At 25.0% G+C, this 17,071-nt stretch overlaps 4 protein-coding genes across 4 annotated transcripts; 2 read left to right on the top strand and 2 right to left on the bottom strand.

The window, feature by feature from the left end:
* Nucleotides 1–1,141: 1,141 nt before the first annotated feature.
* MKS88_001913 (uncharacterized protein) lies at nucleotides 1,142–4,806 on the bottom strand (the record flags this gene model as incomplete). The annotated part of the gene is made up of 3 exons (XM_067214881.1): nucleotides 1,142–2,206; nucleotides 2,528–4,113; nucleotides 4,176–4,806. 3 exons carry the CDS (start codon nucleotides 4,804–4,806, stop codon nucleotides 1,142–1,144), a joined length of 3,282 nt encoding a protein of 1,093 aa, XP_067074215.1.
* Nucleotides 4,807–5,913: 1,107 nt separating this feature from the next.
* On the bottom strand, nucleotides 5,914–8,396 carry MKS88_001912 (SAP domain-containing protein; the record flags this gene model as incomplete). The annotated part of the gene is made up of 7 exons (XM_067214880.1): nucleotides 5,914–6,003; nucleotides 6,310–6,372; nucleotides 6,539–6,611; nucleotides 6,825–6,867; nucleotides 6,958–7,017; nucleotides 7,183–7,726; nucleotides 8,319–8,396. The coding sequence occupies 7 exons, from the start codon at nucleotides 8,394–8,396 to the stop codon at nucleotides 5,914–5,916; spliced, it is 951 nt and encodes a 316-aa protein (XP_067074214.1).
* Nucleotides 8,397–11,196: 2,800 nt separating this feature from the next.
* On the top strand, nucleotides 11,197–12,815 carry MKS88_001911 (alkaline phosphatase; the record flags this gene model as incomplete). The annotated part of the gene is made up of 2 exons (XM_067214879.1): nucleotides 11,197–11,922; nucleotides 12,204–12,815. 2 exons carry the CDS (start codon nucleotides 11,197–11,199, stop codon nucleotides 12,813–12,815), a joined length of 1,338 nt encoding a protein of 445 aa, XP_067074213.1.
* Nucleotides 12,816–14,392: 1,577 nt separating this feature from the next.
* On the top strand, nucleotides 14,393–15,712 carry MKS88_001910 (uncharacterized protein; the record flags this gene model as incomplete). The annotated part of the gene is made up of 1 exon (XM_067214878.1): nucleotides 14,393–15,712. The coding sequence occupies one exon, from the start codon at nucleotides 14,393–14,395 to the stop codon at nucleotides 15,710–15,712; it is 1,320 nt and encodes a 439-aa protein (XP_067074212.1).
* Nucleotides 15,713–17,071: the final 1,359 nt, after the last annotated feature.

Below are 17,071 nucleotides of genomic sequence, written 5' to 3'. Positions count from 1 at the left end.
GAAGTAAATATGTAAAGGAGTGAAAAAAATGGTTAGGGAGAAAAAAAAAAAAAAAAAAAATCTATGATGTAGGAAAACTTTAAGTTAGGATATTAAAAATAAATAAAATATATTTCATGTCCAGCTCATGAATGTGTTAAACATTTAGCTGAAGGTTATATGCTCATCTCAATTTTTTCAATGGAACGACTTAAGAAAGCGAACATACATGCACCACTCATATATGTATGTACATTTATGTATACAAATATTCATACATGCATATTTGCTCGTACTTTTCATGAGTTTATATCCCTACCATGCAATATTTAACTAAGCTTTGTGCGCAATAAGGCACTCGAACTCTGAGCGGCAAACAATGTTCCATGTATAACGAAAGCCGTAACGATAATTTTATAAATATTAAAAGAATGAAAAAGAAAAAAGAGTTCACGCAGTAATAGCTCAAATGGAATAAAATTTAAAGAAAATTAAACTCTGTTTAAATAAATATAAAGGTATAATTTTGGTACAATTTTTTCTAGGGAAAATTCTCTTCAGTAAATTTTTGTAAATTGACTAGAACAAAAAAAAAAAAAAAAAAAAAAAATAATAATAATATATATATAAATATATATATATATATATATATGTATACACAGTTCAAGTCAGTGTCGTTGGAAAAAAATGCTAATCAGAGGCACTGTCAAAAAATAATTTAATTTTTATTTTAAATGGTAAGGAGGCACGCAACAATGAAAAATAAAATAAAAATAATATACAAAATAAAGTACACAATGAAATACAAAATAAAATATAATATAATATAATATAAGGAATAAAATAAGGTATAAAATAAAATAAAATGAAACAAAAAATATAAAAACTGATAAAATAAAAGAGCAAAAAAACAAAAAAAAGAAACAAAAAGTGAGAGCATGTAACAACAAGTAATAAATTGTAACAAAAACGTTATTAAAAGAAAATTCCTTCCGTATGGGCATTTCAAAGACATATTGCACTTTTTAGCTTTTCTAGTAAAGTTATTAAGTGCAAATTTGCGTCCCTTAAGAATTTCAAACAGGTAACAAAATTATTATGGTATCTGTTTCTTTTATTTTAATTAAAATTAATATGTTTCCTTTTCTTTTTTTTTAATTTTTCATAAGTCCAATGTACTATTTAAGTCACTTAAGCTTAAATCTTTGTCCCTTTTTGTGTTAGTATCTTGGGTATTTGCGTAATTTAATTTTAGCTGTTTCTTAATATTTTTAAAAAAAATTCTACAGTTCTTGTCATTTTCATCCTCATCACTTGTATCACATACTTCTTGAGCTACGTCATTTAAGCGTTCGATTTCGTCCATCATGTTCGCAAAGTGGTTGTCTGCACATTTGATGCTACTCTCATTGATGCTACTCTCATTGATTCCGCTCATATTGATGATGCCCATATTGATACCACCTCCCAAATTTTTGCACACATCATGATGAGTATCAACCAAGTGAATATTGCTTAATACTCCATTATTGTAAGTCTCCTTTTTGAAATGCTTTGTGTGTATTTCTTTTTTATTATTATTCCCTTTATAGTGCACACTGCTATATATATATTTTGAGTCATCTATAGCATGCTCATAATAAGATAAATGTATTTTGCTTTTACATACTTCCTTATGTATATTTTTATCATTTACGTTGTAATTAGCTGTGAAGAAACGTTCAAGTAGTGTAGAACTTTTAATGTTATCCATGTTCATAATGCTATTAGAAATATCGTTAGATCCACTTTTTGAATATTTATTCATTTTGGAACTATTTAAAAATTCTACTAAAGAATCAGATTTTGACCTTAATAAACAATTTTGTAATGTTTCATCCTTTTCCCTTAACATTTTTTTATTATAAAAAATTGTGAAATCGTCCGTTCGGTATATCTTGGGTTTACCAAAACATGAATTTCCGTAATTTCGTTTCGACTTGTACCTTTTGCTTTTTAGTTGCTTCTCGATGTCGTAAATGTTGTTATTTTTTTTTTCCATACTGGCTATCCATTCTTGTTCTCCTTCCCCTATCTCTTGTCTATCTTTATGTTGCATCCTCTCTTTTTTTAGCTCACCAAAGTAAAATTTCACTGCTCTTATTCGTACCTTACTTAAAACACTCTCTATTAAAGATAAGGAGTAGATTCGCACATTGATAAACTTCCTTATGGCCCTTTTCTCCACCTACAGAATAAACAAGTGAGCATAAAAATGTAGTTTAATACTTTTTGTAACGAGACGCATCAGCTGATGCGTTTACAGTTTTGGATTTTCTTTTCTGTTTTTTTAAACAATTTTTGCTCATTTTTCGCTTGTTTTTAGCTCTTTTTTTGCTCATTTTTCGCTCGTTTTTAGCTCTTTTTTTGCTCTTTTTTTCTTCCTTTTTTCCTTTTTACATTGAGCCAAACTTGTAATCCATTTGAGACTTATTTTTGCAACTGCGCATGTGTACATGTATTGGTTTTAAGCGAATACAACTGGACAATTTTCCTCCATTTTAGTCACCTGCTTTTCCCATCGGAATAATCCAATAACAGAAAAGAACTTCGATACCTGCTTGTGCATGTACTTTTTTAAAAAGACAGATAGTAAAATAACAAAAAATTTCAAGTATTTTTTTTTTCTTCTTTGATCATTTATGTCCACATCGTTGAAGCTATCGATTAATGTGTTAGTTAATACTTTCCTTTTATAGATGTTTTTCACTTGTTCAAAATCTTTGTATCCTGGTGTGCTCCTATGTGCAACTTGCCCATTTTTATAAACCACACCATTATCTGTAAATAATGCATTTTTTGGTAATAATACCATTCTCATACTGTTATTTTCCTTCGAGTGTACATTTCTTTTATTGTCTTGTTCATTTATTATATTTATTTCTTTTCTATCTAGTGAATGAGCAGGAAGTCCCTCCGTCTTTCTCTCCCACTCTACTTTGTTTTTAAAAACATTAGTGTGCGCTTCATACTTGTGCGTCTCTGAAATAACCTCTTTCCTATCATTTTTCGTCCTTTTTTCAAATAAAAAATTATGTTCATCATTTTTAAATTGTGTACTATCTTGATCCGTAATCTTGGTATATTTTTTGTATACTCGTTGAATGTTTTTTATTAAGGTTGCTCTTTTAAAAAAAGCAAAATATATATCTATTTTTTTACAAAAAACGTTACTTAACAAGTTAGCAGACAAAATAATATTTTTATGACTTTTATTTTTATAACTTAAAAAATTTTTATTTAAAATTTGTTCTTTGTTATAAAAATTTTTATTATTGTCAAAAGTTTTTTTTATATTATTATTCTCTAGTTTATTATAGTCAGGCGAAAAGTGATATGAAATTGTAGGACTATGTTTTTTTATCTCATAATTGATATTAACGTTGTTCATAATATTTTCTCTGTTTTTCGTAATTCTATTTATGCCCTTATTCCTCTCCTCAATAAAATCGTACATACTTTTTTCATTACATATATAACCTTCTTTTTTTTCCATTTTATTGTAATATCTTTCGTTTTCTTTACAGTAATACTTCTGATCACTTCCAGCCTTTTCGCTGTTTTTTAAGGGATATTTTTTTTTTTCCTTTATCCTATACCTATGATTATGGTATGTCTTTTCCCACCCTTGAATATGATTACTTTTTTTACCGCATAGATTTTCCCCATGTTTATCATAGGGGTTATGCCCCCCCTCAAAATGCTCACTGCTCATATCTTTGAATTTGGGATGGTATCCTCCCTTTTTATAATCATAATGATAGTTATTTCTCTTCAATGCTTTGTTGTAGGTGCACTTTACACCATTTTCATTCTGACAATTCCCTTTTTCAAACTGATACTCGTCATCATGTTCGTACCTGTCCTCATATTTATACTCGTCTTCGTATCCATCCGTGTAATCGCCTCCAGGGGGATGTAACTGTCTGTGCTCCATGTGATTCATCCCCTTCACATATTCACTCAGCCCATATTTTTTTTTTAGGCCATGTTGAATGAAAGAGTCGCTTAGGTATGAATTTCCAGTGCGTAAATTTTTCTGCGTGAACAAATTTGGGCATTTCTGTTTTAACTTATTTTCTAGAACACCCCAGTCTAAATTACTGTCAAGAATTTTTTTTTTATAATGATGTGTATCTTCTCCACAACTTTTGTACTCTTCACTTTTTTCTTTTTTTTTTTTTTCATTTTCTTATCCCTATGAATGTTGATATCTAAATATATGTTCACGCGATCCGTTTGTGCATCTCCCTCATTCTCCATCTCTGATGGCGTGTGCTCATTTCTATTGGCAAAGAAGACGAGGTTCTTATGTTTTTCATCTTCATCGTCATCCTTATCATCATACTCATACTCCTCATTATGCCCCTCTTCCTCTCCCTCCTGACCACTTCCTATAATCCTATCGCTGCAAAATGGTGAGATTCCATTTCTAAGCACCTTTGTTTTTTCCCCTAAAATATAATTACCCTTTTTGTCTCCTTGGTTTTTCTCATTACATCTTTGTTTATTAAATCCGACGTTTTCTATATATTTTGATGAATATTCTTTTTCTAAATTTATATCATGTTTATCTCTTTTTTTGTAAAAACTTATAAATCCTTTTTTTTTTTTTTTTTTCTCCTTTTCTTGTATATTTACATTTTTGTAGTAAGTGTCCCCATTTTTTTTTGTGTCTTTATTTTGTTTTATTTGATCAACTAGATATCTTTCTTTTATTTCATTTAAAGAAATTATTCTTTTTTCGGAATTTTTATCTTTCCTGTGTACCCATCTAATGGTAGACATGGTACACATACAGTGATGGAATAGGGAAAAAAAGGGGAAGAGAAATGAGAAAAAAAAGCAAAAAAATTGGAGAAAAATATAAAAAATAAGGAAAGAAAAAAAAAAGGAAACAATTTAAAGTATGTTAGAACGTAGGGAGAAGTCGGGAGAGAAACAAAAAAAAAAAAAAAAAAATATATATATATATATATATATATTAAAAAATAAAACGAATTTTCCAATTTTACAAGCTTATTCATTCCTCTACTGATAAATTAATAGGAAAGGTGTACATGATCCATTTAGTTTCATTTTTTATTTCCCCCTTTGGGATAATAATCATATGCATATAAACAAAATTGTACCACTTTGCTTCACATTATTTTATAGTATTTTACGTTATAACGCACTTTTTCGAAATATTATTTTTTATATTGCTATTTTATTGTTTTCCTATTTATTTTTTGTTTTTCATTTTTGCAAATGCTGTATAGATCCCTCGCGGGTGTCTTTTTTAAAAGAAAAAAATTAAAAGTAATAAAAGCAGGCAATTCTAAATTAGTGTTCTTATATTTGTAGCAAACATATTAATAAAGGGAAAAAAAAATACATACATATATATATTATATATTTTATTTATTTATTTATGTATCTATCCATGTATAATTTCCATTACCAAAGGAAGAATTTTTACGGTAAAAAAATTGCCGAAATTGTGCGAGAAACAGTAACGATATATTTTAGCACATTAAAAAGGTAGCCTACTAACACACAGGCAAATTAACATGTTCAAATATTATTATGTTAGCATATTATTATGTTAGCATATTAATATATTAATATATAATATATTTTTAACATGCCGAAGTATTAATTTCCCTCATCACTTATTCAAAAAGATAAATGTCACAAAAAATGTTTAAGGTGGATGTACTGATAAAATAAAAAACATAAGATATATTTTTTTTTTATTCGAAAAAAAAATGAAACAAAATAAAATACAACAGATATGATGAGAAAAATTTATACAAATTATATAAACATATAAAGATTCATATAAAACGATGCACACAAAAAGTAATAAAAAAATTATGAGAAACAATTATTTTTTTCTTCTTTTTATTTTCCTTATGTGTAAACTAATTTTTTCTTTAAATTTTTTAACTGTTGCTCCTGTATTACTCCAAATCGAAGGGCCCTCGCCTTTAATTTGTCACTCTGCGATTATATAAAGGAATAAAATAAATAATATAATATTTAAATTATGAACATAAAAAAGAAAGGTATGGAAAAAGGGAAAAGTGTTGTACAAAACACCGGGGGGAAATAAAACATGGCAAATATACGAATACGGCAGGAATGATACGAGGTATTGTTTTTTAACAAGACTTCATTTTATACACACACACACACACACATCCGTATGTGTTTATACATATATATATATATATATATATATATATATATATATATATACACAAATGCTCAATTATGCTCATTCACTCAACACAATTTTTCGCTTACCTCTTTCAGTAACCCAAATCTTTCAGCCCTTTTCTTTTTTGTTTCGAAATCGTTCAGCTTTCCCTAAAAGGGCAAAATGGACATACAACAATTAATTCAATCAAAATAAAAAAAAAATGTACAGTTAATAATATTTTAATAAAAAATGTAGCAATTAAATGAATTTGTAAAAACAAAGACACCAAATTTCCAAAAAAGGGTATATAAAATGTATGGATAATTAATTAACCATGTTCAGTCCAAAGCGCTCTGCTCTTTTTTTTTTATTCTCCTCTTCCATTTTATGTGTTACAATGCAAAATCTATAAAACAAAAATGGGAAAATTAACATGTGGGGAATTAAAAAAATTAGACCCTTGATACATGTGGTACAAAAAAATAAACTAAATTTTGTATCGTTCACATAATGCATTAAATGTGTTTTCCTTTTTCATTTTAATTTCCCTTTTTCATATTCCTTTTCCTTTTTCTTTTTTAAATTCATTTTTTCATTTCTTTTCCTCCTTTTTAGTAACCTCTTTGCTCTTGATTCAAGGGCCTCGTCGGTTGACACAGCACCTGAAGGAAAAGGGGGGAAAAAAAGGGGATGTAAAACAAAATATAAAGAATAACTAATCAATTTTCCAATGAATATGCGTACTATATTACCGAATCTCTTTTTTCGTAGCTCCCGCTTTTTTTCCTCCGTTAGGTAAAGATTATCATCACCTTTGAAAAAAAAAAAAAAAAAAAATTAAACAAACGAACAAGAGAACAAACATGAGCTGCAAAACAGTACAGCGAATAAGAGAAGTTCTTGCACACATACGCACATGGTACAAATGAAAAAAATTAAAATGATAAAAGGGGTGAGGTTCTTCCTCTTTATCCAACCTGCAGTAGGGACAATTACATTCTTTTGTAATGTATTTTTGTTGGATAAGGATGATTCTGAAAAGGTTATTTCAGGAATTACGATTTTGGTTTTCTTTCCTTCTTCATTGTTGTCTTTCATATTTGAATTTATATTTTCATTCATTTTTTCATCATTCTTGGATGGGATATTTTCATAATACTTCGAACCCTCTACATTATTATTGACTGTTAATATATTTTTAAAATAATCTTTCATTTTATTTAATCCTTCTTTATTAAATTCGTCTTCTTTATGATTAACTGTTAATATTTTCTTTTTATTTTCTCCACCAACATATGATGATTTGTAATTACTTTTTTCAACTCCTTCTCCTTGTCCTCTATCGCCTTTTGTATTATTGGACACTCGATTTATTTCTGAATTCCTGATCTTATCGTCAGTTCGATCAACTAACACCTTAATATTTGTGCTATCGTTCGAATTCGTGTTATGTTTATCTAATATGTATGGACTTATGTTACCCTTTTCTTCATACTTTAATAACCTCTCCAATAATTCATTCTAAGCAAAATTACGAATTTGAAAAAAACAATAAAATGTTGAGGGGTGGAATTGGGTAATTGCACAAATAATAATAATAATGGTATAAAAGCACAAAAATTAATGATATTAAAATTTTATAATACTAGTTGAATAACCTAAATGGTGCAGCATATTTATTATTATAAATATATATATATATATATATATATATATATGCATATGTATGTACAGGTACATGCATATATGTACTTTATTACATATTAACAGAACTTGCACAACTGTAACTAAGGTAAAAAAAATATTACGCTTTTTTCTAAATGTTTTGGACGTACAAAGGTGAAATATAATTATATTTGACTTAAACATTTGTATAATTAATTTTTTAGTTCATAATGCACTTAAGTACTCTCATTGGAGTGCAATTATACATGTAATTGTAATGTATGTATATAAATGTACTCGTGGAATATTATATTAATATTATATATATTTATATATATATATTTTTTTTTTTTAAATATGTTATACATATATATATATATATATATATATATATATATATATATATATATATATATATGTATATATATAACAATATGCATAGCGTTACCTTCTTTCCATGCGACGGTAGCCCCCTTTTGGCTAATAAATCTTTTAATTCTGAACATTTCAAATTCTGGTAATTCATTTTTTTTTTTTTATTAGAAAGATTACTAATTTTTTTTTCAGTCTTCTTTCAGTTTTTTTCTATTTTTTTCAGTTAGTTTTCTTCATTAAAACATTTTAATTTAGTTTTTTTCACGGACGTACGAAAAAAAAAAATTTGTTTAAATTAATTGTTCGAATTATGGACTTGCTCACTTTGCATTATATGGTTATAATACATTAAAAACAAATATAAATTTATACATATATATAAGCTGTATAAAAAATATTAACATATTTGTCATATAACTGTACAAATGTGAAAAGGTGAAAAAGAAATAATTCTAACCTATATATACTTATACATATATATATGAACTACTTAAATGTTATCCACAAATACATGGTATTTTTTATAGTCAATCCCAAATAAGGGGGTCTTAATATTCATATGTTAATATAATAACATAATATAAATCAAAAAAGGGGTAGTGTAAAAATAGCATTTATAAATTTTTCATAATTTCAAATAAGCAAACATTATAATCTGTGTTAAACTGTATATTATATACCAATTATAAACGTACATTATTATAAATAAATTATATTTATATATATATATATAAATATATATTTATTTATATTATATGTACGTATAAACGTTTAAGGAAGCATGGTAAGAGAACTTGCTTTGGTTCAGTAATAAGAACGATAAAATGAAATTATATATAAAAACCATAAAATTGTTAAAAGGATGATACTATAAAGATTTTTTTTTTTTTTTTCATTTAATAGTATAATATAATGAATAATTCTTTATGGTCAATTAGTATACACCTGCGGCAAAAAATAAATTTGAAAAATGATTTTAATTCCTTTTTTGCCTTTGTACTTAAGCTATTTTTTTTTTTTAATTCATTTCATATATAAAAAAAAATAACAGATTTATGCGTATAAAATTTTAAAAAATATTTTTTCGAATGCACATTTTTCCATGTTATTTAAATTAAAAAATTGTTTTAAAATAGTTCAAAATAATACAGTATTTACAAATAAATGCAGTATATACAAATAAATGCAGTATTTACAAATAAATGCAGTATAGTACAATATAATATATTACAAGATAAAATAAAATAAAAAAAAAAAAAAAAATTATGTTCTTCAATAAATATTAACATATAAATGATTCTGATACACATATACATACAATATCTAATTCCAGATATGCATTGGGAAAAAATTTACTACATAAAATTATATATAGTATGATCTCATATTGCTATGTTTTTATTACTCTTTTAAATTAATTTTACCATTTTTACGTTTATATATATATATATATCATACTGCAAAAAATAATTATTTTATGAAAAACAAAAAGATACAGGAATTAATGTTAAAATTAATATACAAATGCTTTTGTTATGATATACGAATGTATATATGTATGCTTATATGCATTATATACATACGTATATATGTATGTATATGTAAGTATATATATTTGTATATGTAAGTATATGTACGCATATGTATGTATGTATGCATGTATATATATTTATGTATAAAATATTCTTAATAATTTACAATGTGGTACATCTTACATTTGAAGAAGTAAACTATCTTTCGTATATAAGCAAAAGGAAAGAAAAATATATTAAGGAAAAAAACAGAAAAAAGGGAAATATTCTTATATGTGATGATTTAAAAAATTTTCTTTTCTCTTACCATTTTTCATATTATTGTTCTTTTGTAATTCACTTCTTTTTTTTTTTTCTACCCCTAATTTAATGTAAATATTTTATTATAATGTTTAAAAAACTGATTAAATGTTATTGAAGGTTTATATACACGTATTTGTCTTAGGACATTTTTTTATATATTTCAAGAGTTTATTGAAAATGAATTTTTTCCTTTTACGTTAAATACTTCCTTACTTATTTTCAATTTACATTTTTTATTTTACATTTTAGTAACCTTTTATTTTAACAGTAATACACAAACTTGTACAACAATATCATCATTATGTGTATGTCTATATTCGCTCAAAATGTATATGAATACATACTTGTACGTGTATTGTAACATGCGATTTTTATTATTATTTACTAAAGGTAACATAAAATTTTAGGTGATATATATATAATTTTGCATATTTACACGTTTACTTATTTTCTATATTTACACATTTTTCATTTTAATATTGAATACTTATGCAACAGATAAAATGTGATGTTTCCATTGAACAATTAATTAACTTCCCATTCATATATATATGTTAATAAAATTACGTCAAAAAAAAAAAAAAAAATATATAAATAAAATAATATAATAAATTTCCATGTACAAAACTGTACTATATGAAGGTTCTTTATTAATCTGTGATTGTTCGCTCGTTTATGCTTTATATCGTCCTTGCACGTTCATACATACGTAAGAACATGTATATATATATATATATATATATATATACGAAAGCGTATATAGGTATATATATATAAACACACGTACGTACCTAGACATACGTATACACAAATATTTATAGAAACATAAATGTGTTACATATTTTTTCCTCTACCCCACCGTGAATATTAATCGCTGTAAGATGTTGATTAATTTTAATTAAATTTTTGCAAAAAAAATCATTTTTTGTTTAAACTTTTTATGATTTTTATGTTTTCTTTATATACTTATTCATATTTATTAGAATAGGATTTTTATATGTATAGTTGTGCCTTACCATTTTGTTCTACTTTGTTTCGCATTATATTGCTTAATTTTGCATTATATCGTATTATATTGTTGTATTTTTTATATTTTTTATTTTATTTTTTTGAAGAATGAAAATTTGTATAAAATTGTTTTTAGTATTTTTCGCGTTTACTAAATGTGTGAGTGGACAAGCAGACCAAATAATTCATGAAAAATTAACAAATTTTGTTTTTTTAAGCTGTAACTATCAAAAGGGAAAAGTAAATGAAGAGTTACTAAAAGCAGTAGAAAAAAGGAATCCTCAACTGATGTTGTGGATAGGGGATTATTTTTATTCAGAATGTAGTGAATTGAAGTGTTTGGATGAAGTTTATAATTATATTAAGAATGACTCATTTTATTTAAGATTAAAGGAAAAGTTTGTTATTGATGGTATATATGATGATCATGATTATAATAAAAACAATGGAGATCGTTTATATAAATATAAAAAGGAAAGTAAAACAAAATATTTAGACTATTTAAATGTAGACAAAAGTGATATAAGATATAAAAGAAATGGAGCATATGTATCAAAATTGTATATAGACCCAAACGATGAAAACAATCAAGTGAAGATAATTATTTTAGACACAAGATATAATAAAGACCCTTATCCCTTTTATGCTCCTGATTCGTACAAAGATCATATCATACACATATTTATATCCTTCTTTGTGCGTTTTCATGCAGCATTATTTGGTTTGTACCACAATAGCAAAAACGATATATTAGGAAATGAACAGTGGAAATGGCTAGAAAAGGAGCTAACCAATTCGAAAGCACGTGCACATATCGTAATTTCATCTATACAGGTATGGAGCTACTTGCTGAGGGAAAAAAAGAAGAAAAAAAGATAAATAAAATAAACAAAAAAAAATAAGCAAACAAAATAAAAAAAAATAAACAAAAAAAATAAGCAAAAAAAATAAACAAAAAAAATAAACAAAAAAAATAAAAAAAAAATAAACAAAAAAAATAAGCAAAAAAAATAAATAAAAGAAACAAAATAATTGTCGTTTCGACTGATCTGTTCATGTAATTTTTTCTTCTTTTCGTTTGTACACATCTTTTCCCCTTTTTGAACATTTTTCAGATTTTTTCTAATCACGTAATGAATGAAAATTGGGGTTTAATGCCATTCGCGCTGAAACGATTAAAAAGTGTTATAAAAAAGACAAAACCAAAAGGTTTAATATTTTTAAGTGGTGATGTACATTTTGCCAGTATTATTGGAAATGAAGAAAATATTGTAGAAGTTACAAGCAGTAGTGTAAATCAAGAAAATTTGTTAAGTTATGTAAATAAATATTTTATTTACCTTTCTACAAATATATTTAATAAAAGAAGTTCATTTGAGTTAAATAAAATATACGGATTCAACAATTTTGGTTCAGTTAATATTAATTACAAGAACGAAAATGAAATAAATATTAAAACATGTGTACATGACTCCCATGGTGTGGAGGTTTTAATAGCAAATCAAGTTTTTAATAAAAAAAAAAATATATATGAAAAATCGAAAAATTTACATGTAATAAATGATGAATTTGCGACCTTTACATATAAAACCCAAGCCAAGATATGTATGCATATTATTATTTATATATTATTATTGTTATGGTTTCTTCAAGTACTTTTCATTATATGTAAATTGCTAGGACTCTGCAAAAGTAAAAAAGTAAATAAGAAAACAAAAGAAGCCTAGTTCGAATGGAAAGTCTACGCATGTGCATACACATGTGTATATATATCATCGCAAATATAATTTATTATATATTTGAATAACTTCGTGCAATTTTTTATTTTATTTTTTAATATATTTATCTGCAATTTAAAATAGTCTTTTTAATTTTTTTTTTTTTTTATTTATTTGTCCTTATTTTTATTCATTTTGTAAAGACATATTTTAATCCAAAATAACGTGTTATGCATATATATATATGTATATATGTATTTTTTATTTTATTTTATTTTTTTTATAAATAAATACTGGTAAGCGGTATGATGAAAAATCAGAAATGAAATTTTTTTAAAATAATTGATCTTTTTATGTGTCCAGGATTAGCACAAAATGCAGCAAATAAAAAAGAAAAAAACGTATACCCTTATGTATACGTGTATATATGTATGTGCATATAAGGACGTTAATGTATGCACTTTTATATATGTTGTGTTAGTATATATTAATTCCAACTCTTTTATTCCGTTACCTGATATATTCACTTAAATGCACTGTGTAAACAAGCGTAGTACAGAGTATGTTATAAACTCCTCCCTACATAAAAACATAAGCATAAGAAGTAATTTTGTTTTTACATACAAGTAATTATAACACTGTTAAGAAATAATTGTGGCATCATCATCGCATTATTATGAATCCATTACTACGTCTCTATGAAGTCATTTCAACAAAACGTTAAATAAAAAATCCTTTTTAGTAAAAATAAACCTTAGTACTTGTAATTTATATATACAAATCAAAAAAAGAATATATATATATATATATATATATATATATATATATAGACATCATGAAGATCTCATGTAATGTAAGTAATAACAAAAGCTGCTATCGTACAAACCGCATTAAATGATTAAGTAGCGTCTCATTTGTATACTTTTGCGTTTAGTTGAAAATGTTTAGAATAATTCTTCCAACAGAGCATGCATGTTTTCAAAACATTCAAAAAAAAGACAGCTCTTTGAGAATTGGTAAAGTGAGCTTAACTGTTAAGTGTGTACACAAATGGATAAAATCCAGGAAGAAATATATTAACCCTCACATATATACATATACCTATATATATATTTGCATATATATACGTACACATATATTATATATAATATATTTTTTTCCAGATATAAAAAAAAAAAAAAAAAAAAAAAAAATTTATTTGGCTTCAGTTACGCGAAGCATTATGTCACTGCCTATATATGTTCGTTTTTTTCAAAAATAAAATTTGAGTACTTCCGTATTATGCAATTTTCTTTTTTTTTAAGCTTGTTCGTACGTTAAATTTTGCATTTTTTCTAGCTTTTTGTTCTGTACACAAAACTTTGTCTTTCTTTCCGTGTTATAACATTTTTTTATTTTTGCATTTTGGCGATTTCTCCTATGTGTGTGTGTGTGCGTTTTTTCTTTTTTTTTTTTTTTTTCCTTTCTCTGGGCATTTGTCAGAAAGAACAAATGAACATACATAGACATATCAAGACCACGTTGTGCTCTATTCGAACATTTATTTAGATTAACATAAATTTTTCAAATTTTATAGGGGAGGAAAAATGGCGCGAAATTATTATCAAAATGTGGCGGTAATAACTTGTTTAATTATTTTATTGTGTGAGATATATTCAGGTTACAACATTGATGAATTATTTTTTAATAATAATTTAAGGTCATTTAATTTTTTTAAGGACAGTCATGTTAGAATAAGTGAATTGAAAATAAATGAGGGTTATTTATTTAAACCATCAAAGAATATAAATATAGAATTAGCTTTATCAGCATTAAATGGAATAGAATTTGAAAAGGAAAATGAATATAGGAATAAAAAGGAGTTCAGTAATAATTCACATATAGAAATAAAGGAATGGAACAAAATAACTAAAAATGATTTTTTTTTAAATAAAAATTTAGGCGAAAAAGAAGACATTACTAAAGGAATACCAGAACCTTACCATATAAGTAACATTAGAGATAGCATAAATAATAGTATCAGATTTTATTTTACCCCTAGTGACAAAGCAGAATATGGGATGGAAATTATATACAAAGGAACATATATACCTCAAATATATGATAATATTTTTTTAATTCTTGTACTATCTTTTATGTATTTATTTAGTATAAAGACTGTATGCCAAGGATATATAAAGGGGAAACATGTAGCTAAGGAATATATACCTAAAATATCAACTTTGTTCACTTTTTTCGTTATATTAAAAAGTCTTCTAGTATTATTTCCAGCCATTTTAAGTTCTTTTGTTTGTCTAATTTTAACATTTTATTTCTTTTCTATCTCAATGAACCCTTGTGCAAATATATATTTTTTGGAAAATACTAAAATAAAAAAAGAACCAATCGGGTGGGTACTAATTGTTTATTCAGAATCTTTGTTAATTGGAAATATTCTATATCACTTTATTTGTTCATCAAAGGTATTAGTATATTTAGTAAGACATATAAAGAATGATTTGTTGGTACATTTGATTTGTATACTTGTTTTACTACTTATAGCATCCTTTATATTTTTTTTAATGATATGTAATATATTCCCAGCCAAAAAAGCTCAGAATTTTGTGTTCTCCTTCACTTCATCCTATTTGATTATATCATGCTATACCTATTTCTATAACCTATTTGCATTACGTTTTTTGAATCATACTAATATATTTCAAATAGAGCCAGTTATGTTCTTCTCCTATTTCCCTAAATTCGCGTTCAACAAACAAAATATATTTGCTTTATTTGTTCTTTTAATTATGACTTTTGTGTCGATCATATGGCCAAAATTGCTAAAGATCATAAATAATGCCCTAGCCACAAAAAAAAAAAAAAAAAAAATACACACAGAAAAAAAACAACAAACAAGTATGATGTAATCCTAAATTATTTTACTTAGTCTTCATTTTCTTATTTAGTTATTTATATATACATTCACTTATATATTTCTTTATTTATATATTTATTTATATAATTATTTATTTGTATATTAATTTATTTAATTATATATTTATTTATTTGTATATTTATTTATATATATAATTATTTCTTTTTTATTATTATTTTTTTTTAATCTAAAAAAAGCATCATACTAAATGTGTAATTGGATTGATGTTGTGTTTTTCCCTCTGCACAAAATGAGAACAATAAAGAGGAATCATATTGTTACATAGGAAAGCTTTCCTTTGCTCTATCATACATGAACCGTCTTGCGATTAATGCAGCGCCTTGAAATGCAATAATGTACACATATATGCATATATATATATATATATGTATATATATGAATATTTCTATGCATACGTGTGTGTGTATCTCCCCATACTAAGCGTAACTATATGGAACTTTTCGCCTTTTACTTTGTGAATATGTAAAAGCATTGTATTAGTGTTCTATTGTGTTATTTCGTAATTCTGTTATTTTGTTATTTTGCTATTTTGTTATTTTGTTATTTTGCTATTTTGTTATTTTGTTATTTTGCTATTTTGTTATTTTGTTATTTTGCTATTTTGTTATTTTGTTATTTATTTATTTTTTTTTTTTTTTTTTGTTTCCTGTTGTTATTGCGTCACTTAAAAATTTTGACAAAATAATTTGTTAAAAAATTAGCGAGTACAGAAAGAATAAACTTTCAAAATTAGATATATTACCGTACTACTAAAAATGGAATAAAAGCTTGTAAAGTAAAAAAAAGGAAAAGAAAAAAAAAAAAAAAAAAAAAAAAAATATATATATATATATATATATAATATAATATTTAAAGAAAAACGGAACAACGTTTTGGTAAAAATTGAAATTATTATATATATATATTTATGTCCTAATAACTTCTAAAAAAAAAAAAAATTCAACTTCGTCAGTTTTCGCAATTTTCTTTTTTCATCATTTTTTTTACTTCTCGTCATTTGCAGTGGTAAAATTGGTAAAAATAATTAATATTTTTCTCTTTGCTTTTTAAGCATAATGTAAGTCATTAGAATGAATATTTATAGTGAACATACTTAAAAAAAAAAAAAAAGAATCATTTTTTTTAAATTTTCAATAAATTTTATTCCATTATTCCATTCCTTTCGACGTTTTAATAAACTGAAAATCGGTGAAAAGGGGAATTGGTATATTATGAACTGGTTTGTGTTTTATGATTGACAAGTTTATGTATGACTATGTATATAAATAAATATTCTTATATATATATTCATATATATATATATATATATATATACACGTTTGAAGCTGGT

This window comes from Plasmodium brasilianum, chromosome 7, assembly GCF_023973825.1.
Source record: "Plasmodium brasilianum strain Bolivian I chromosome 7, whole genome shotgun sequence".
NCBI classification, from domain to species: Eukaryota; Apicomplexa; class Aconoidasida; order Haemosporida; family Plasmodiidae; genus Plasmodium; species Plasmodium brasilianum.
Note: the sequence above shows the minus strand (reverse complement) of the source record. Positions and strands in the feature narration are given on the sequence as shown.